This window comes from Myripristis murdjan, chromosome 4 (assembly GCF_902150065.1).
Source record: "Myripristis murdjan chromosome 4, fMyrMur1.1, whole genome shotgun sequence".
NCBI classification, from domain to species: Eukaryota; Metazoa; Chordata; class Actinopteri; order Holocentriformes; family Holocentridae; genus Myripristis; species Myripristis murdjan.
The window spans coordinates 31,665,482-31,688,275 of record NC_043983.1 but is presented as its reverse complement, the minus strand read 5'-3'; the positions used below and the strand labels follow the sequence as shown (position 1 = coordinate 31,688,275).

Here is a 22,794-nt window from a genome sequence, read left to right as displayed (position 1 = left end):
TTGTGATACTGTTTGGGCTGGGTGGAACGATATTTCGTTTTTTTATGTACGCGAGGGCATAAGAAATGACAAATAAAGAAATCTTGAATCTTGAAGTGACGCAAAGGTCAGATGTGCACAACAGCAGTCAATATTCAGAAATATCAGAGTAAAGTAACGCACCAATGAGGCTAGTCGGGATTTCTGAAGGACCGGGAAGGAGGGCAGGGGGGAAGGAAAGAAGGAAGGAAGGGACAGAAATACAGAAAGTCCATCCCTCCACACAATCCATCAGTGGCATTACAACGTCTTGTACAGCGCTGCAGCAAGATACGATCTGTCCACTGCAATTTTCACTCCCAGATCTGTTTGCCCCAGAATCCCCAAAGTCTACTGCTGACTGTAGTCGTGAATTGATAAATGAAGTAGGGCTATGTATCAAACAACAAATAAATCTTCCAGATTGTTTTGTTGGGTCTTGTTAAGGACAGGCCGGTCTGGGGAGTCTGTAACACCCCCCACCCAGGGCGCGAGCGGCTGAGATATAAAGCCCGCTCAATAACAGCAGCCCGCTTTCCAAACCCTCTGAATCTCTCTGACATTATCTCAAGGTTGCATCAACGTCTGCATCCAAACTAGCTCGCTCGGTCGTCTCGTCTCGGCTCAGCTTTGACTAATTTGGTTTATCCACGGCTGACACTTTGCCTATAATTCTGGACTGAAGCGGCGACACACAAATTTCTTTCAGTTTCACCGATTTCATGCCGAAAAAATTAGGAAAAATGACATATGTTTGGCATTTTCACATCCGATAATGGGCAACAGCTGAAACGTGTTTGTTGTATTCGCTGCCCATGCGATAAATAAGAATTACTACATACTTAACTCATAACTGATGGTTGTAATTCCCGTTTTGAATATTAATCAGGACCATGCACGCAAAGACCCTTTATCAAATCAGAGCTTCTGCACTCATGTTCCTCATTTACATATGCAGCGTCTCCCCCATTAATTTCTTCTTGTTGAGGTGAGAAAGCCTCTGAAACAGCTGTTGGACCACGGGACACGGGAAATCTGCACTGAAACTCAAGATGGTACAATGACAATTATTTGCTAGTAAATAAAAACTACATCGGGACAGAGTGCATTTAAGTCCCGCCCACCTCAAGGGGGAAAATAATTCATCTCTCTCCATTGATTTTGTCTTGTCTGAAGGTGATTTAATACGTATACAGGTGTGTATGTGTATGTGTGCAGGCGTGGCTAGTGAAAAACAAGCTTTTTTTTTTTTTTTTTTAGTAAAATTCTGTCCCAATGATTGTGTGTCCAGTGATTGTGTACTGCACCGCTAGAGAGTAGACATCACCTGCTGTAGAGTAATTAAGTGGTTTTGATGCCTAACCCTAACAATATGACAGTGAAACTCTAAAGAAAGATATGTCAGAAACAAACAGAATCCACACCAAAATGGCCAAAATGCATTTCCTCCTAAATGTAATCAAGAATGCAGTTTTGTTGCATGGAAATGTATTTTTTTAGGTGCAGAAATGCCATCAACCATTAAATAGAGTGCGCACTGCCTGTCATACAACAAGCCTGTGGTCATCATAATGATGTACATAATATGTGCAGTAAATCCATCCCATCACCACCGAGAAATCTTAAAGTGTTCATGTGTACAGTTAAAATTACAAGCAGCGCTAATGACGTAAGACCCTAAGTAAGTAAAGTAAGTAAAGTAAGTAAAATTTTATTTATTTAGCGCCCTTCACAGTACGAATACACAGAGTGCTTTACAGTAAAAAAAAAAAAAAAAATGGCCCAGCTTGTCTTTTAGGGCTTTAATGAGCGAGGGACAAGTGAGTTCTTAATTTGCACTGGAGACTCTGAAGTGTCCGCCTCACGGGAAGAGGCCGGTGCTCAGGGTGGAGGACATGGGAGGGGTCTGAAATAAGTTGACTATAAGCCTGACTCCCATGATTTTAATGGCTCTCCGTGTTCGCCGGGCCTCCTGGGCTCTCAGCAGGACGCTCTCGGCTACAGCGCGGTGGAGGAGCAGCAACACCTCCTGGTTTCCAACAAAGACCCTCAGCCTACGAGGGATGCTTAGCCGCCATTGGACATTTTTTTTACCTGAACCCTCCATGTCAGTTTGAGTGACGCTCCATGTCACCCCTTTGTCGATGTATATGACCAGGTATCTGTCAGAGTCCACCGGGGCTATATTATGGTCGTGGATAACCACTGGTGAGTGGTCTCCAATGGATCCGGGGTCTTTCTGAAGCACCTCCGAGTGTAGAGAGTGTACATACAGACACCTGCTATCGATTGCTGTGGCCCCCGGCAGCCTGACATCCACTCTTAATGGAGGCCGCCTCCTGCTCCCTAACACAACAAATTGGGTTTAAGCTCAGGCTGCTGGTCCCAGGTGTCACTCACACAGGAGCTCCAGCATCCATCTACCTCTGACAGCTCTGTGTGTGTGTGTGTGTGTGTGTGTGTGTGTGTGTGCATGTCAGTCTGGCATCGATTGTATAAGTTCTTGTAGAATTTGAGACATTATTCCAGCACTTTTTAACAGCCTCCCAGAGAGACTCGCGGTGCTACAGGCTATGTCCACGCTAAGATGATTAAATTTGAAAACACGAATAATTTTTTTTTTCTCCATCCACACTGCTGTACTGTACACACCACTGTTTTGACTGTAGTAGGGCTTTCGTTGTTGAGCGGTCTGTGTGTCTTGAATGCTGATGTCAGATTTAACCTGACATGCTGATTACTACCCCTATTTTAGACAACAGAATACATAGCAGAATAAATAGTAGAACTATACAATATTGCATTTGAGCTAAACACGTTCACCATTGGCCAAGAGAAGGAGAGGAAGAGGCATGGGTCCAGTTGGAAAGATGTATGAGTTTTCAACCCATACATACAGAGACCTAGATAGACAGATAGGCTGACAAACAGATAGAAGACCATGTGAGAGATCAATACATAAAGCTAATATTAGCCCACACAGTATCAACATGGAAAGAAGCAGATAAAACATTTAGAAACTGAAAAACATTAATTTAACCCTTGTTTCTGTGTTGGGAAAAAGACAATATTTTGGGAAAAAATAGTGACAGAAGGTTCTCTACCTCATTATAAATGTAAAGGCACCATAAAATGACACAGACTCCCAGAACTAAATGATCTAAGATAAGATAAGATAAGATAAGATAAGATAAGATAAGATAAGATAAGATATTCCTTTATTAGTCCCACGGTGGGGAAATTTCACAATCTAAGCACAGGAACATAAATACTGTTCATATGTAACTGGTGGTGTACACAACCTTCAGCTTGAGTGTTAGAAAACTGTCTCAAGATGACAGCTTAGGCCTCGTTCTCTTCGTTTTATCACTGTTGTCCGACAATAACATGCAGCAGCATCACAGTGGTTCCCATAGCAACTCATTAGCATGTTAATGGGGCACTGGTACCACATTACTGAGGTAGGTAATTTAGTGCAAATTTGCATCATAATCACGAATTTTCCAATTTTGTAGCCATGCTACAGTGTGGAAACTGCAACACATGATGCCATACGCCATACGTAACATAACCAATTTTTTTTTTTTTTTTTTTTTTTTTTTTTGTAATCAGCTTCTATAAAACGTTGCTCAAGGCTGAAAGTGCTGACAGTGGGAATTTGAGAATTGTGTAGCAAAAAGATTTGGTGCATGAAATTTGACAAAAAAGTGGAATAAAAATAAAAGTATTGGTCATAATGTCAAGGAAAGCTGGTGTTCTTTACAGTTAAACACAGATTTTACTTTGCTCACAGTCGACTGACCAGGAAACGATTCATGTTGGAGATGTGATGCAGAAAGTGCGTTATTTATGGGATTGTACTGCGGTGCATCTCTTATGGAATAAAACCATGGCCACCATGAGGATCATCTCAGTTTTCCTGTTCCCAGGACACCTGGACTTGACTTTACCTTTTAGCTGACAGATCTGAAGCAAAGGGTGTAAATTCAAGATAATTTGTCTGGGTACTGAAACCACGTTCGGGCTGGTCCTTGAATACTGGAGAAATCCTAAGGCTCCATGATTCACAGAATGGACGGATTTATTGGTTAAAAAAAGATGTGAGAATTATGAGGATTCAAAACAGAAATGTGAATATTTCCTTGTAGGTAAATGATGGCGGTTAGGCTTAGTTGGCTTTTGGTCTGCTTTTTTTTCTTTTTCTTAGTCATTTTATCTTATGATATATATAATTCATGAAAGGTTACATGTATAGTGGGAAAAAAATGGTGTGGCCACATTAGGTGTACTATTTTTTCTTTGGATAAATTGACTTTATTTGTGAAAATCTCATTTTTGCCTTGCCCTTTTTCAAAGTGTTCATTTGCAACTTGTCTGTCACCTAAACATCTACAAAATTAATAAAGATGTAAAATGTTTGATTTCTGCCAGTTGTACATAAGAGTACAGAAAGCAGCATCCTCTCTACTGATGAAAAAAAAAAAAAAAAAAAAAAAAGCATGTAGGCGCTGCACACAGGGTTGCACAGAGAGAGTGTGTGTTTGCAAAATAGTGAAGAACACAGTTTCATTCCAGCATGTCTCTCTACCTGTCTGTCCCTGTGTCTTTCAGTGTCAGTGCCAATCTAATTCTCTCTCTCTCCTGTTTTTTCTCACCAGTGTCAGTTCCCACCTTTTCTCTCACCTTTATAAAACCTGAATTCATCTCTCATCAGAGCAATATGAGTATTTTTTTTTTTTTTTTAATGCATAAAAAACAAAAAACAAAACAACAATGTCCTCTCATGAGTTTTGCTTCTTCTTCTCCAGCGGAGCAGACTTGGAAGGCAGCGCCGGGGTCGAGTCGGGGTCACAGCACAAAGCAGAAAACACAAAGAGCTATTTTTAGGGAGGTAACAAATGTTCTGATGTGAACTGAGAGAGAGAGGACGGCAAAGAGGTGAGAACAGAAGCGAGACAGAGACAACAGAGGAAGCCTTGTTCGACTGCACTGGTTTATTTAATTAGCCTCATATTTATTTGATGAAGGCTTTTTTAGAGTTGAATCGGGCTTTTGATAAAGTCTGATGAATGGAAATTGTTGGAGACAGTTTGCATCAGGTAAAACAGTGAGCTGAGGCGTTCTTGGCAATGCTGTCGTGGTTTTATTGTTACTGCAATGTTTGTTGCACACGTCGCCTCTTATAGTATTTTCTCCTTTAAAACTGACAGTAAACAACTTTTCTCACATTTGTAGATTCTTTTTTTTTTTTAGTTACACATGTTTCAGAGGACTTTTCAAATAATCTGCCTACCTGGATCTGACTAGTAAAGTATTACTCACCGAAGGGAATGATGAAATAAAAACACGAGGAAACTAGACGGAGCACAGGACACACACAAACAAGTTGGAACAGAAAAAGCCTCGCCTAGCAGCACCACTGGCCTTTTTTTTTTTTTTTTTTAAAGAAATGCAACTTTTCTCTGCCTCTTTTGGCCTCCTGTCCATGTTTTTTTGGTCCCTGAAAACTCTGAAACTTGCTCTGATGAAGGATTTGTGTAGCCAAAATGTGTCAGCGAGTCTCTAATGTCATCAGATTTTTCTTTTTTTTAAATGTAAACATCTAGCTATGAAAATGCAAGTGGTGAAAGAATGTTTTTTTGATTTTTTTCTGCCTTTTCTACACCCCTTTTATAAGAGTGTAGAAAGTGTGGAAAGTGAAAACGTCTATGCAAATAAATGACTCACCCACACTTTTGTCATCTGACTTTGTTTTCTGCAGTTTTACACACTCTTAGGATTTGTTACTATATTCATGCTGGCATTTGTAAGTCGAACCACCTCGCTCACTCCACAGCTTGTTTGCACATTCTCATACAGCTTATATTTAGGTCCTCGTTGTGTTTAAAGAAACATTTCCAAAAGATTTTCCCCGTATAAACAGATGTTTTTTTTTTGTTTTTTTTTTAATTAATGGCATAACAAATTAATAATAAATAACTCTCTGCGTATAGATGTGAAGTTAAATGCTCTACAAGGTCAAATCTGAATCACAATCTGAATCTTTTTTGTCCTGATCAAGTTAAACTGCTGTTACCTTGACGCTCTCACATGAACTGTAAATACTAGAAAAAATAAACTTCAAAATGTTGCCTGTTGTTCCCGGTGCTATAACTTATTTATTGTTCACATTTACATTGTGACAGTGTTTACTTATTGATTTATATTGTGTCGACGCAGGCAGGGATTGATTTTGCTGCCAATACTTGGCACAAAACAACTTTTTAAAAATTCTCCGCAGGACACGCATGCGCACACACGCACACACACACACACACACACACACACGATTATCATTCAGTTCATTCGGCTGCCAAGGTCTGCCAAGAACATTTCAGTCTGAAAAGGAGGCAGCGCTGCATTTTTCCCCACATGATTTCATGTTTCCTGCTCGCTCTGCTCTGTGGAGTTCATACTGTAAGAGCTGTGGATTACAGACTAATGGACACCTCGTCTCCTCTCCTCTCCTTTTCCTCCTTTCCTTTTCATCCATTTCTGTCTCTCTCCTTGTCTTTCTCCTCTGTCTCCTCAGGACTCGATCTAGTCACATCACATCAGGTGATTCAGGTGAGTCATGGTGAATACAATTTGATAACAGTCCAGTGTCACTTTAACACCAGAAAAGGTTACACCAACATCAGCTGACCGTCCTTTTTACCTTTCACGTCGGACTTACTGTATTTCAGATTTCATAAGGAAGCTCTAACTGTATTTGCCCCCCTTGTTGCCTCCGTGGGGCAGGACGGGGCAGGACAGCACAGGGTGGGATCAGATGTGTGAGCACCTTTCATGTTAAAATGTCTTATTGATAGGGATGTAATCATACATTTAGTATCGTATGCAGTATGAATAAAGGAAATTATTACTGAAAAATCTCCTTCAAATTGGTTTAAGGAAGGAGCCCTGTCCTCTAAAAATTACACTCTCATACAAATAAACTGTATTCTCAATAACGTTTCGAGGGGAAGGTATACTGTAAGTTAAGTTTGTTTGTATCATATCACACGATGGTTTGTAATCTCTTAGTCTGAAGCCCCTCCAGGAGACGGGGGGGCAGTAAAAGAGGCGAACAAAAGACTTTTATCCAGGCGACCTGAGTTTGAGTCCAGCATGAAGCGACTGTGGTGTTCGGTTTTTATACATGTTATGTTATTATATTGTAACCAAGTGGTTTTTGTGCCTAACCCTAGCCTTTCTCTGACTTAACCAAGTGGTTTTGGTGGCTAAAAGTAACCAAACTGGCTAAAATGCCGCGGGACCTGATATACAAGATATGATCATTTTTGTACATTAGAAACAAATGTAATCCACGACAAAAATACATTTCCCTTGAAACGTGATTAGGTAATATTTAGGAGACCGGGTTAACTGGGGGAACGAGTTACAAAATAAAAGTATGAACCATAAACTGGGTGTCGACACACATCTGTAAAGATTCACCACACGTTGGTTAATTAGTTTGTAATTACAGCAGCGTCCTAGTTATGTCTTTTGATTATCCTGGCACTTAAATCAGTGCTGTTTTTAGAGCAAAGACACAACACTGAAGGAAATCTGTGTGCCAGTCAGCCCGCGTGGCAGAGGTTGAGACATTACTCCTGTTTTCTGTCTGTTTCTCTCCACTGGAGTCTTAACACATCATACTGGAAGATAAAAGCTGATGCTCCCGTCTCTGTGAAGCAGTATTTATGTTCCAGTTGCAGTATACTGAACTTGCTGACTTTCCTCATCAAAGGCACAAAAGCTGCAGCTGTCAGTATGGGAAGTGCTATAGATGGATAAAACACTGTTGCCTCATGCTCGCTGCTCAGTATTAACAATTCTGCCCTTGACTGCAACTCCTAAATTGTAATTATGTAAAACATTTAGGATGGCCGATGATCTTTATAATTTTTTTATGCTCCATAATATTCATTCATCAGTTGTGCAGGTGTACGGCTGTTCAGCTGTACAGTTGTGTAACCCTGGTGGGAAGTTGACATTTAAAATTTAACCATAGTATGAAGCCCCGCAGGGCACACAGCGGGACCACTCACCACCCCGCTGGTGGTCAGGGGTGCTTATTATCCTGAATTTCATTACAGTGTCAGCAGCAACCACATCTTGAAACTGAAATATTTACAACTAGACCACAAATGGGTCTGCACTGACTTGCCAAATACCCTTCACAATGTCCTAGCAGTCACATCGGTGGCAGATGAGATTCTCGGCAAACTATTTTAAGACTCAGTGTATAAGATATCGAATTTAATGAGAGGTTACTTTTCACAGATACCCGCAAAAAAATATGAAAAGTAAAGGCATTACTGGCACACCGAGAGGATATTATGAGTTTCATTCTTGTGCTCTAACATAATCCATTCATATCCATCGAAAGGATAATAACTGTGGCTTAATGTTGAATGAAGATGTACCTTAGGTTTGTAACCAAAAATACAAAACAAACTGTCGAAGTAAACATTTTTAAAGGCTATTCATCGCTCCTTGTCTAATTGTCTAGGTCCTGTGAGGGAATGGTAACTTCCTTTATAAATGGGTGCCATTAAGCCTTAATGCTTTCTGAGCATGATGAAGCAGCTAATTTTAGCTTGGATGCTAATGGCAGTCTAGGACAATTAACATGTCTATTACCACCATAAACTGTGAGTAACGCTGAACAGGAGATCCCATTTATTCTCTTAGAAGCTGGTGGAAAAGCAGACAGCTGAGGAGCTCGGGGGGGGAGAGAGCGAGCGCCAGGGATTGTTGGGATGTTAAAATCAGCCTGAATTAAGGTTGGACTGTTGGGTGATAGAAAAGAGAAAACATACCCACCATCAAGGTCAACTGTTCTCCATATAGGTGAGTAACAACATCTGATGATTTTCTGTGATTATTTACACTAAATAATCTCGTCCAGTGTTCACGACGTGCACTGTGCAGGACTAGAGGTGCAACGGATTGATATACCGGTCTAATGAGCAACAACCCAATAACGTAGATACTAAGAGAAAATCTGGATGAGTCAACTGATTAATCACATGTCATATGAAAACAATGCCAATATGAGATAAGACAGTGGCTCCCAAACCAGTCCTCAAGGCCCCCCTGTCCTGCAGGTTTTTGCTCCAGCTCTACTCTTGCACACCTGACCCAATTAAGGCCCATGCACCTTCATCCATGCCCTCTTCAGGTAGATCTGTTTCAGCCAATCAGCATGCAGCCCTTAAACAGATCAGGTGTTAAAGAGTAGAGCTGAAACAAAAACCTGCAGGACAGGGAGGCCTTGAAGACTGGGTTGGGAACCACTGAGATAAGAGACTCAGGAAACCTGGCCAAGCACCTAAACCAGAAACGTGGCATTGTAATGTAACTGATTGTGTTAAATGGTTGATCCCAAGCCCCTGAATTGAATGGAATCAAAACTGTATCGTGGCTGACTTTGTGACATCAGCAAATATTGTATCATTGTCCAAAGAATCAATGTAAACTAGTTTTGACTCATGAAACCATCTGAATTGGACCAATCAGTGCCCTTGAGGAACTACAGGCACAGTTTTGGTGATGGTGAAAACTAGAAGCTATGGTATGCCGAGCTGGAAAACAGAAACAGGAAATCACAAACGCAGATTTTTCCTACAGAAAACTCCGAACTACAGCAACTGCTCGGAAAAAAATAAACTGTCACGCAAAAAATACTGTTTTTTAAATGACTGAAAGTGCAAGGGATAATCTTGCAACCATTTGCTTGAGACACAAGTTGTATATTAAATTATCCCAGTTGTGGCTTAGGTATTAATGCAGGCTGATCGAGGACTTGTAATGACTGAGCAGAAACGATGGGTCAAAACTTGTGCACATCCAAATAGAGCAGACCTGTTGCTTCACCAGAATCATATCTCTACTAATATTTGTTTCACTATCAACAATAACAGAGGAGTTAAGCTTCTGCGGTTCTCCAGATCCAGTACATGTCTTGGTGAATTTCTAAAAAGAAGGCGGTTCAGTTCCAGTTTCCCCGGACTCTGAAGAACTGCCACTGACACACCTCTAAACGTGAAGTACCTGTAAACTCCAGGTGGAGGGCGAGAGATGAGGAAGCTCTTCTCCAGGTCGCGGAGAACGTCGTTCAGCATCCGGACGTGGGAAGGGTCGCGCTCTTTGGGGTCGTTGGCCGGCCGCATGGTTTCCGACTGGAAGAACGCAGCTCGGTCTCTCAGGGACGAGGCCGAGGACAGGAGGGCCGGGGAAACCACGCCGTTGTCTGGATACATGATACAGGGAGTGGACAAAAGAATGGAGACACCATGTGAAAATTCACTCTGAGGTACACAAAACATACAGTTACATGTGCGCCCAAACCTGCAGGTGCATCAGCCACAAAAATGAACAACACACACCTCCTGTTTTTGTCCATGAAGATTGAAAGGCTTTCCCCTAAGTGTATTCTTCAAGCAGAATTACTTTGATTGCCACAACTGGAACGTTCTGTACCATAAATTTAGCAACTGCAGGCTTTTATTCCCGAGAACAAAACATTTGTTCATTGTTCTCCTCTTATCTCAATCTCCCTCCACCGCTGACTCAAGTCCACTTCCCTCACTTTCTCCAAGATCCAGATATCTTGGTGGCACAGAAACACACACACAGACACACACACACACACTGATACACACAACTCATGATGTAATTTAACAAGATTCCCTCTTGTGTCCTCTTCAACCCTCATACCGAAACTCCACTGCGTACAATAAAACAGAGCGACTCACCTCGCTCTTCTCCAGCTATAAATCAATTCACCTTCAATCCAACACCCACACACAGGCACCCACCAACACACAAATGTACACACACCACACACAAAACCAGTTAGGGACCATCTGTCATTTAATAAAGTGGGGTTCCTTGGTTCCAAATAGGGGAGGACAGTGTATCTCAGCCCTGGAAAGACAATGTGTTTTTCTATAAAGCATAATGGAACGCAGGGTCATTTTTTTTTTTTTTTTTTGCACAGGTAACATGCTGTTACTGTTTGCACATCTGTCCTTTTCGTGTTTAAATTTAAATTTTAATGTTAATTTTGGGGTAACCTGACCACTGACCTACTTGTCAGTGGTCCTAAACCCTGAGGAGCAGAAGAGCTACTCGCCCAATTCCAAGTCACTGAGCGTTTCCATACTTTTGCCACGTGTTCAAATACATGTTCTGATTGTGCACTGATAACAAAAAAACAACTGATACACACACACACAGGACTTTTGTAATGTTATACAAAAATAATGAACGTAATGGGACTGTAACAGAGAAAAGTTAGAGTTGTTGTATCCCTCTGTTGCTGAATGCTTATGCCCCATAAAAAGATCCTAATTTTTTGTCCAAACTTTATAAAATTCAATGTTTTCTGTTGAGAAGACAGAACTTATTTGAAGAAGACAAAATAAGGCTGTATTGGAAAAACAAAGGTGTCATCTCTTCAAACGACTTAACTTACATCGGAAGGGTTTTTTGTCTCATAGCACGTCTTTGTGGTTTGTTTTGTTTCGTCATGTGAGATGCAGTTCTGTTATTCAGGACTAGATGTGTGTATCCTGAGGTTATTTGTTCACCTGAGTAATAATGCCTTGGTTCTGCAGGGTGGCCAAATGAGTGATGGTATCTTCAGGGTCATCAAGTGGGCACCCTCTGTCTTCAGTGTTTCATGATTGGCCTCAGACATCTGCAGAAGGTCCAGCAGTGACACCTGCCGTCCCAGGATCACCTCCTTGATCCCATCTACTCACCTGGTGGTCCAGGTGGAGTCCCTCCTCGTCATATAGACCCTTTGTCTGGTCTTTCCAACGGCTCTGGAGGAAACAGCTACCATTCCATCATGGAACACTTTAGGGAAATATGTTCATTGCACAGAACCGCTTCTTAGCAGTATTTGCTGAAGTGCAATTTAAGTGCATGTTGAGTGTGCTCATTGGTGCACGCTTAGCATCTGGTACATTAACAACCACTGGTGATAATAACAGAAATGTGGGCCTTTGGAACTGAGTGTCCGGTACACAGTGGAGCTGCTGATTCAGACAGCACTGCTGGGGGTTCAAACTGTGCCACAAAGCATCGGCTGCGTTTCATCAGAGGTTTAATTTGCCCTCGCCGACTTCCCTTCAGCACTTGTGATCGGAGGACTTGCCACTTCCATTGTAAGTGTCCATTGTAAGTGCTCCATTTGTCTGAAAAACTGAAGTGAACGTGGGGAGATCGACCCTCGGAGGGCTGAGGGCGCAAGTAAACAACCACGGTCACTCCTGAGCTGAATATTAACCACAATGCACTGCAGTTATGCATTATTTCCTGATGCACCTCCTTGTGGGATGGGGAAAAGGTATATCCTAACGTGTAAGTAAACAAACCCAACATCAATATAATTACATTAATCCTACAGAAATTCAACCAAACTGTCACAATACTTATTGCTGTACACCTTGGCTTAAAATATGAATAACTATAATAGTATTAGCATAATGACCAGAAAACAGAATCCAAATTGACAAATGCTGATATATCACAACCATCCATGGAAAATGTACTGGCATGACTTCATTTTTGAAGTTAATTCATGAAAGGTGAAGACACTGAACTTTGTGGAAAAAATTTGCTGTATATCTTTTCCTCATAAAAGCTTGACCCACATAAAAAAAAAAAAAAAACGCTCTGTCTCTTACTCAAACAATGTGACGCTCATTAAGCTGTCAACACAAAGCCGGCTTGTTTTACAGTACATTTAACACTGCAAATCAATTATATTGCATTTACAGTTAATTGGTGTGTAATCTTAGCTCTATTAAATAGCTGAGTGGATCCTCTGAGTGCCTGGAAAGCTCAAATCATGTATGTTTTTTTTTTTTTTTTTTTTTTTGTTAATATATGAAGAAGATGTTCATGTAAAGGTGTTGAGGTTTAATTGTTAAAATCCTAATTCCAATTCCAAATGAGGTCATTTGTGCTTCCTGTTATCACTGAATGAAAATGATCCTCTTGTTGTTTGGCAGCAGGACATGGGCTCGAAAATATTTATATAGCATTGGATATCAAATTGGATGGCAAAATATTTACTTATGTTAAAGAAAATCCTCTTTAATTTGATTTTATGACGAAGAATTAGTGTTGTCTTTATTCTAGGTATTACGGTTTGCAGGCAATGAGGATGAAATTGATAACAGAAACCCAATTCATTTGTGACTTCTGCAAAAGAAAAGCCCCCAGTGACAACACTTTGATGGAATATAAATCTATCACACCTGAGATATGTATGTTGCAAGTATCAGGTATCAGAGACCGACAACATGCATTACAGTATTTAAGCACTAACATGTATGCTGAAAGTTGGATGCATGAAAACAATAGCATTATAGATTATTAGTATTTTTGTATTGATTACTAAGGGGACCACGCTGTGTTTGTGTTGTTCCAGAGACGCTTGTAAAATCTAAGATTCTGACTTCCTACAGAGAAAATGCAGAACAGACCTTTAAGCTGGGGCTCCATGAAGGAAACTCAAACATGATTTCTCAACACCGAGGTTTTGATTCTGTCCTCCACCAAAAAAACAACCGCACAGATCATTTGCACAGAAGCTTATCACGACCGAAAGTTACGTTTTAAAGTTAAGTGACCTCTACTGGTCATGTAAATAACAACAACGTGGTGTGTTAGGGAGTGAGCTGGTGTGCCACGGTGTAATAAGCAACAAAATCCATGTTGGGGCGATGGACGGGTCACCCCGACACAGAAACTGGACTTTGATTCGTGCTTGAAGCGAGTCCAGCGTTCGTTTCAGGGTGTTTTGTTTTGCTCATTTCTTTGTGTTTATTATTAGCTGGGTTTCCATCCAAATATATCGAAATTTTTGAGCGAATTTTGTCAAAATGCGCAAAAGAAAATGCAAATTTATGCCTGTTTCCATTAGTTTTGTTTTGCGATTATTGAGAGGAGAGTGTGCCGTGAGATCGCGTCTGTGTCCACTGAACAACAACAACAACAACAACAACAACAACAACAACAACAACACTGAACAACATTGAATTCCCTGAGTGAGTGATTTCGGACACAGCCAAACACTCAGCTGACACTCATCAGCTGATCAGGGACAGATTCCTGCTGAACTTGTCGGCTCTTGGGAGAAGTCTGCTTACTATTTTGGCAGCGCTGACTTCGTACCGAACCATCCTAAATAAGGAATAAGTGACTAATAATAATATTAATAATAACTAATAATAAGACTGTAGCGTAGAAGTGTGACGTGGTATCCGGTCCAGTCATCGTTTATTCGCAAAACCTGTTTCCACAGCAAAAAGTCGCATTTTCTTTTATCGATACGCTGAGAAATCCACCCCCTCCAAGTGTAAAAACACTTTTGCGAATTTTCGGCCGTTTTTCGAATTTCTGGTGTTTCCATCCAAGTTTTTTTTTTTTTTTTCCGCAATTTCTGAAAATGCGAATAAAAATAGGTGGATGGAAACCCAGCTATTGTCACCATGAAGTCAACCTCATCTTTACCCTAACCCTAACCAAGCATGTTTGGTGCCTAACCTTAACCAAACTGCGACTGTTTTGACACATACGCACCATGTGGCATATCTCCTGTCACTGGTAGGGGGCGCTCATTCAGGAAACGCACCTGTGGGTCCTATTAGAGGGTAGAAACAAACGGCCTGTGTGGTCGTCGGGCTGGAGGACGTGTTGGAGAGGTTTCACTGACCTGACCTTGTTTTAACACGGTGACATACACTGGAAATGATGTCAGCCAGTGTCTCGAACATGTTTATGGTCCCGTACAGCAGTGCAGTCCCATGTTCAGCACACGGCATGACCTTACAGGTATCACAGCACCTGCGTGGCAAATCATCAGCTAAATAATTAAACACACTCAAAATGTCAAGTTGTGCTCACAGCTGATGATGCTGAATGCTACAGGGAACAGTATCCACGTATGTATGGGGAAGAGCATTTTACGTGCATGCCTCTATAGGTTTTGGTGTGTTTGAGTGTGTGTGTGTGTGTGTGTGTCACAGTGGGGTGGAAACAGTGTGACTCATCAGAGGAGAGAGAGAGAGAGAGAGGAAGACAGAAGGGACAAAAATAGACAAAGAGAGCTGTTCTCTCCTACAAATTTAAATGGCTCTCGCTCCTCACAGCCAGCTGGGACTCATGAAATATTGTTTGATTGTTGTAATCCATCACATCTTTTGACACTTGGAGACGCGCGTGCGTGTGTGTGTGTGTGTGTGTGTGTGTGTGTGTGTGTGTTGAGAGCACACAGTTGAGACTTAGCCTCCTGAGCTAACAGAGGCAGAGGGGACTCAGAAAAAACAAAGACAGTTTTTGGGTGATGTCTCTGTTTGGTGGAACAGTTTCAGGTTTTTGTCTGTCGGGGGTCATGAGTTATCAGTAAACACGGTGAAGAAGACGGCGGGTAAACTGTGTCCTCTTGTCACTGATTTTCACCACAAAAAAGAAAAAAAAATTAAACTCAGTTATCCTTGAAATACCTTATTTTCAATTTAACATACACTCATTTGTTAGTACTTATTACGACATATGAAATAAAGTCATCAGGTTGTTTTTTTTTTTATTTTATCAGGCTAATAAAATGTTCTGTAAATCAAATGTTGGGTAAAGTGAGAGAGTTAACCTGCATCGACAACCAAACATCGACAATCTGACCTGTAAAGGCCTACAAGCACACCTTTATGTATTTTGTGTCACACTTTGCCGGTTTGCAGCTGTGAAATCTGAGAATTGAAAAGCTAATGCTGCTGATTTGTGTGAGCCTCGGTAAATAATTTGTTCAATCGAAGTGAAATTTCACAAGCAGGAAAACGGTGAAGAGGAGTCCATTCAAGCAGTAGTAGTAGTAAAATCATCCTCGCTGCAAAGCAGTTTTCTATTACCGTATTCATCTGAATATAAGACAATATTTTTTCCATTGAAAATGCCCTGAAAAAACGCCCTCGTCTAATATTGGGGTCTAAGCAAATACACATGTATTGTGCTTGCATATAAACCAGTAGGTAGGCTCGCCTGATGCCGCAATTACCGGCGAATGGCCGCATTGCGCAGTCAATAATCAACCATGTTGTCTGTGTCATTGTCCGTTGTGCTGCTGCAGCCGCGTATGAACAAAAGTTGATTTATAATGAGAGGATGGCAGTCTGTGTGCGCCGCTCACCTGTCAGATCCGGCAGACCTGACCGGGTGGGCGCGGCACCTGTAAGCATCAAGCCGGTGCCGCGACCGGCCCACCTGATGCTGACCGGTGGCTTTTTTTTTATGCAAACAAGATTTTGTTCATATAAAAAGTATTTTTGCAAAAAAGGTATTTGTGCAGGTGTTGGCGCCCCTGCTCTGGGAGGGGCGCGTCTAGCCGCCAGAGGGGCACCGGTAGCGGCCGTTATCGCTTGGAAGTTCTCGCGCAGGGCTAGAACAATAGGGCGCAAGGCAGTAATTTTGCCCAGGGCGGCAACATGGGCAGAACCGCCACTGCATCCAAGTGAACCTGGCTTTCCCACTTTTTTTTTAAAATGCAGAATTAAGGTTCCTCACTTTTTAGGCTTATGGTAATCTGGATTATGTCGAGGCGACTTGTGCTTAAACAAAATCTTAAAAATATAAATACTAAAAAAAAAAAAAAGTGTTTAAAGGGTTTGTGAAAGTATGGCAAATGTCTCCCATATTACTGGCTGTGATTTTGTCCCCGATCCTCATCTGACTAAAGGAAATGAGGCTGGTTTTCATAAATTTTCAGAGGGATCTGCCTCCATGGCCTCTCATCTGACTAAAAGAAATGATTTACTTATAAAAACTGCACAGACTTGCCGTCTCAAAGTGAACATCCCACCACACTCTGCTGATCTTTTTTCTTGTAGAAGCTGCAGGGAAACGCCAACCTGGGTTTGTTACATCAGACAGAAACCGGACTCGGTCTCAGTCAGACACGAAATCTCTCGCTGGAAACGGGAGCTGAACTCCGGTTTTGTGCGTAAAGGTCCTGAGTTTTCGACGCCGTGCATCCACCAAAACAACGGCCCCCGGTGTTGTTTGATTTCAAAGTTGCTGCACAAGTTGAGGAAAACTTTGATTCACAGAGGAGAAAACTCAACAGCGAGAACAACACTGGGCTTCGAAAGTGTTCATGATGTTCTGGCATCCGTCCAAGTGGATCTGGGAAAAGTTGGATCTGCAAACTTGTTGAATGTCCCTTGACTGGACTGACAAGACCAAAAAACAAACAAACAAACAAACAAAAAATGTCAAGTTTTGTCTGACAGGAGTGCAACTTGAGTGATATATTGGATGGTTTATGCTTGCTTGTCTTTGGGTGAATTAACATAAATAGACCTGGGTTGTCACGATACTAAAATTTCAAACTCGATATCGATACCCAGGAAAATATTCGATACTCGATACCATTTTCGATACCGCGGGGATAAAAAAAAATGACAAAAATTTAAAAGGCATAAAAAATATTTTTATTAAAATTAAAACTCAAAAATAGCCTTTTCAATCAAAAAACAGGAACAGGATCTGCAGAGGAATGATACGTGCTTTCATGTCAGTCTCCGAAATACCAGAAAAGTCTCCAATAACACCAGGAAAAGTCGCTAGATTTGTCACTAGTCGCTTTTGACAAAAAAAAAACGTCACCACGGGGAGTTGGAAAGTCGCCAGATTTACGTTAAATTATTATTTGTTTTAAAAATGTAAATTACTTATCAAACAGACCTAACAATTCAGCTACCAATGAATGAGCAGTAGTATGCATGTGATAACATAGATTGAAAAATAAGCCGAAGTGATACCTCTTCTCTGAATAGACAAGCTAAGCCAGTGTGCTGCTGTTAGCCAGTGAAAATAGAGCGGAGTGGCAACTCTTCACTTTGTTACACAATCTATGTCAGTGCACTGCTTGTAGCCTGGAAAGTTTCTTTTCCTTTTGGACTCGTACGGTGCAGTTGTTGTAATATTTTTTCTTGGTGGTGAAGGTGCAGGTGAAACCACTGGAGGGGTTGCGCCACCCAGATTTGTTTCCCTTCTCCCAAAGCGTGACACTTGAGAGCCCTGCCTCAGTCAACAAAACATAAGGCTAGCAAGCTATTAAGGCAATAGCACCTGCACGGTGCACCGGAGGCGGAGCAGCAAACTGATGGAAAAAAAGACGTGCACTTGAAGACTGTACCATTTCATAGAAGGGGTGTGTGTGTGGGGGGGCCTCTTTTAGGTAAAACATTTATTTTGCTCAAACTGAGTAGGGTACACAATTAAAAAAGAAAACAGTGGGCCTGTTCAAAACTAATTTATACATTTTTTGTTATGTAATACTGTTATAATTATCATGAAATTTTTTTTAATTATCAACCTTAATTTTTGGGGCCCCCTGCAGGTACTTGGGGCCCTACGCGCTGTGCATAGTCTTGGCTCTGCGTACCGGGCGCTGTTTGTGTGCACTGTAGTATCGATACTTTGGCAAATTACTATCCGGATACGGCCTTTTAGTATCAATACTTTCTGGATTATCGATATTTTTGACAACCCTAAAATAGACTGATAGGTAAACAGGTAAATAGGCAGGCAGACTGTTTCAGTATCCAGCTACAGTTTGTTATTGTGGTTCTGAAAATTTGTTTTAAGGAAGGTTAAGCTTGTCTGAGAGGAAACTTGACTATTTTTAGCGATTCCAAAGCCAGTCAAACACCGTCTGTCAGGTATGTTGTGCATCAAACCTGGCGGGCTCTTTTCTTTCATCATGAATTTTATCACCTGACAATATGAGGCTATGATCCTCGGTTAGCTCTCGTCCTTTCTCTCGGTGTGACGTCGCTCAGCCGTAAATCCCGTGGCTCCTCGGCTCAACCGGAGAAATTATCTCTGCTCTGCCTCCGAGAAATGTTTGTATGAATAAAATTCCAATCTGCACATCAAACGATTGTTTGTGAGGCCTTACGTAACGGCTAATTGTCTCATTCATGTGGGTACACACACGTTTACTTTGATTGCCTCAGCAGTGTGTGGTAATTCTCCGTTCTACCTTTCTTTGATGCTCCAGCTGAAGAGCAAAGGCAGAGCTGCAGCCGAGCGCTATCACTGGTTTAATGAAGATTCTTGTCAGAACAGATTAGACCAAAGGCATTTTTAATAAAAAGAGAAAAGAAAAAGAATAGGGGGTAAAGAAGAAAAAAAAGTTTGAACAAAAGGTTTTTTAGGATTTCAATTAGCTCTGCTTCTTTGATCTGAGCTCCCTCCATTACTGCCAGTCATGAATACTGCAGCGCTCTACTCTGTCTGTGAAGAATCCATTAAATATCACTGGTCCTGCGCCACAGGGGACCAGGCGCACACACACACACACACACACACACACACACACACACACAAACATGCACACACACATGCACACACCAATACACACAACCAGCCCTCAGCAGACACACGCGCAAATAAACACACCAGTCCACCCATACACAAAAGTAAAATGCATCACTACTGCACACACACACACACACACACACACACACACACACTTTCCCTCTCACTCATCCACCAATACACAGAGAAGTACCAACACACAAAAGCAAAAATGCGTCACTACCGTACACACACCTATCCATATGCATACAATAGAGTTTTCAAGTGTGTACGCACACACACACACACACACACACACACACACACACTCACACACACACATTACCCCTCATCCAACAATGCACACGACCATTCTACATCCCCGGCAGACACACACACACACGCAAACAAAACACCAGTTACCACACAGACACACAATCACACATGCACACACACACACACACACACACTTCTATATATACACAAGCATGTACCATCACAACGATGAGGCCATTACCTTTCCAACACACACACACACACACACACACACACACACACACACACACACACACACACAGAGTCCTGACATACCAAGAATTATTTATCATCCATTACGAGCTACACATTTACACACACACACACACACACACACACACACACACACACACACACACACACACACACACACACTCACACACTAAGAATCACTTATTTCGCTCTCCTCCTCCTCTTCTCCCTTCTCTCCATCTGGTGCTTCCCTTTATTTTTAACCAGTGGAGATAAAAGCCTCCGTCTCTCCCACCTGTTTGCTGTCGGCTCGGCACTCGGCACCGAGGGCACCTGCACTCTCCCACAGCCAAACTCAGGACGTTAAGATCTCTATAATACCACCTGGAATTAAATTTAATACCAATTTCACAACCGACGTTAAAGAAAATAAAATTCTCTCCAAGCCGTTTCCGAGTGAACGCGGCTAATGAGAGCGCTGGAGCTGAGGCGGCGGCGTAGGAAATCTGGCTCTCGCAAGTGAATCGCTCAGGACAATGATGTCTAATTGCGTCTATTAAAGCAGATGCAAGGGAAATAAATGTGTCATATTGTATTAAACCAATTTTGTGTTCATTTCAGAGAGGATACACGCATGAGTCAGCCTAACTAGGACCAAGCGGATGTGCAATAATATGATAAACTACAAAAAAAAAAAAGAAAATAAGCCAATACTACTGTTACAATACTTCATACAGTGCAGGGGTCTGAATACTGATGTCAGTGTGATATTTCAGATTTTCCTTTTTAATACATTTGCAAAAATTTCTACAATTCTGTTTTCGCTTTGTCATCATGGGGCACTGAGTGTAGATTAATGAGAGAAAATATAAATTTAAATGAATGTAGCATCAGGCTGCAACTTGACAAAAAAAAAAAAAAAAAAAAAAAAAAGAATGTTTTAGTTGCTCATCTTACTTTCCAAATCTGTCGTGACTAACTTTCACTGAATAAAAAAAATAATAATAATTAAAAAAAAAAAAAAAAAAAAAAAAAAAAAAACTAGACACATCATTACATGGTGAACAGACAAGACTTGCAATAACTCGGCTATATTTAAAACATCTTAATACTTTTTTTTTTTTTTTTTAGGCATTAAAATATGAAGGGGTTGATTAAGCAAGCTGCAAATTACCGCCAGGGCTGCTAAATTTTGCGTCAAAGCACTTTCTCAATTTGACGGGAGATTTACAAAGACTGATCGCGTAAATGAGCCACGGCCGCCGCTGAGGTAATTTAAATCACTGCGGCTAATACCTGCGGCTGGATTATTTAACAGAGGGATTTAAAAGGCCGGCTGTGGCATTTTGGTAAATTAATGACGTTGCTTGTCCAGAACGTGGCCAAATTTAACCCACGAGAAAAATACGTTCCCCTCGAAACGCAACTGAGAAAGAAGTTTAGCCGCATGATTTTTAGGAGTAATTTAAGTTTTAGGTGTTATCCTTAAGAATGTATGTGTATTTGTACTTCTTTTATTCAATCAATTGATCAGTTACAGCAAAATACGTGTTAATCTGTCAGTTTTAATGTGTGATAATAGTGTGTGTGTAACCCCTCATGAATTTCTTTCCTGATTTGGTGATTAATTTGCGTATTATTTAACTGTTATTGTCACGTTGTCAAGGCTGCAGGTTATAATCCTGTTTTGTTTAAAGGTGCATTGATGAATCTATGATCTTTATCAACAACATCTCCTACACAATGTTTTGCCCTTGAGCTACGGTGGCCCGGATTGGACAAACAGACCGTTTGACGACAAAGAGGAGAAAAATAGCGAATTAGAGCAGAAATCCAACAGACACACATTGTGAACGGGTGATGTAAACACTGCAGTAACAGCACCGTTTTGGTATTTTATTTTATTTTTTGGAGCTTTAGTCTTCGTCAGTGAGACGCGCCGTGACGTCAGTCGCTCGCTCCCATCTCCGTCCTCCACCTCGACGCTGATGCGTGGAGTTGTCGAGGGCAGCTTTCATGCCATTAAAGCGGCTTTGAACTGAATTGAATTGATGGAGCCGGAGAGGAGGAAAAAATGGGAGGAGAGGGAGGGAGCGGGTAAAAACGAGGGAGAAAGTGATGGAGAAACAGATGGAGGCTACAGACAGGTGTAATAATCAGTCATCTCTTTCTCTCAGGTCATAATCTGTCCATTAGTCTCAGACGGGGAAGCATAACCACTCCATCTCGGCCCTAATGGGACTGTGCTTACATGGTTAAACAGAGCCAGTGAACCCGAGCCGCTGAGCGACGGCCTCGCTGCTACAATGAATGAGACTTGGAGCTGGGAGATACACACTGCTGATGGAGAGCATCGCTGCCCGTTTCACACAAACACACACACACACACACACACATACACAAACACACACACACTGTGCTTGTTAACACGTGGAGCATACGCTGAGATGCACTATATGGACAAAAGTATTTGGCCACACCTCTTAGTCACTGAATTCAGGTGTTTCATTCACAGGTGTGTAACCTCCAGCAGCAGCCATGCAGTCTGCCTTTATAAACATCAGTGACAGAGCGTCTGGTTCTAAAGAGCTCACTGAGTTCCAGGTGCTGCTGGAATAGTGATGGAACAGGAAGCCACCGCTGCAACAAGTCAGCTGCTCAAGTTTCTTCCCTCCTAGATATTCCACCATCAGCTGGAAGTGGGATTATTGCAAAGTGGAAGCGTTTAGGAACCACAGCGACTCAGCCACCAGGGGGCGTCACCGCGTAAAGTTACAGAGCGGGGTTGTCGAGCGCCGAGGCTCATAGTGCGTAAAAGAGTCCGACGCTCTGCCGCCTCAGTACCTGCAGAGCTCCAAACCT

General features: G+C 41.6%; 1 protein-coding gene across 1 annotated transcript in view; it reads right to left on the bottom strand.

The window, feature by feature from the left end:
* Nucleotides 1-22,794, bottom strand: part of naaladl2 (N-acetylated alpha-linked acidic dipeptidase like 2) — a 331,707-nt gene that overhangs the window by 4,872 nt on the left and 304,041 nt on the right. Inside the window, exon 14 of the mRNA XM_030048811.1 lies at nucleotides 10,102-10,300. Coding sequence (XP_029904671.1) covers nucleotides 10,102-10,300 — 199 coding nt within the window. The remainder of the gene's footprint in view (nucleotides 1-10,101; nucleotides 10,301-22,794) is intronic.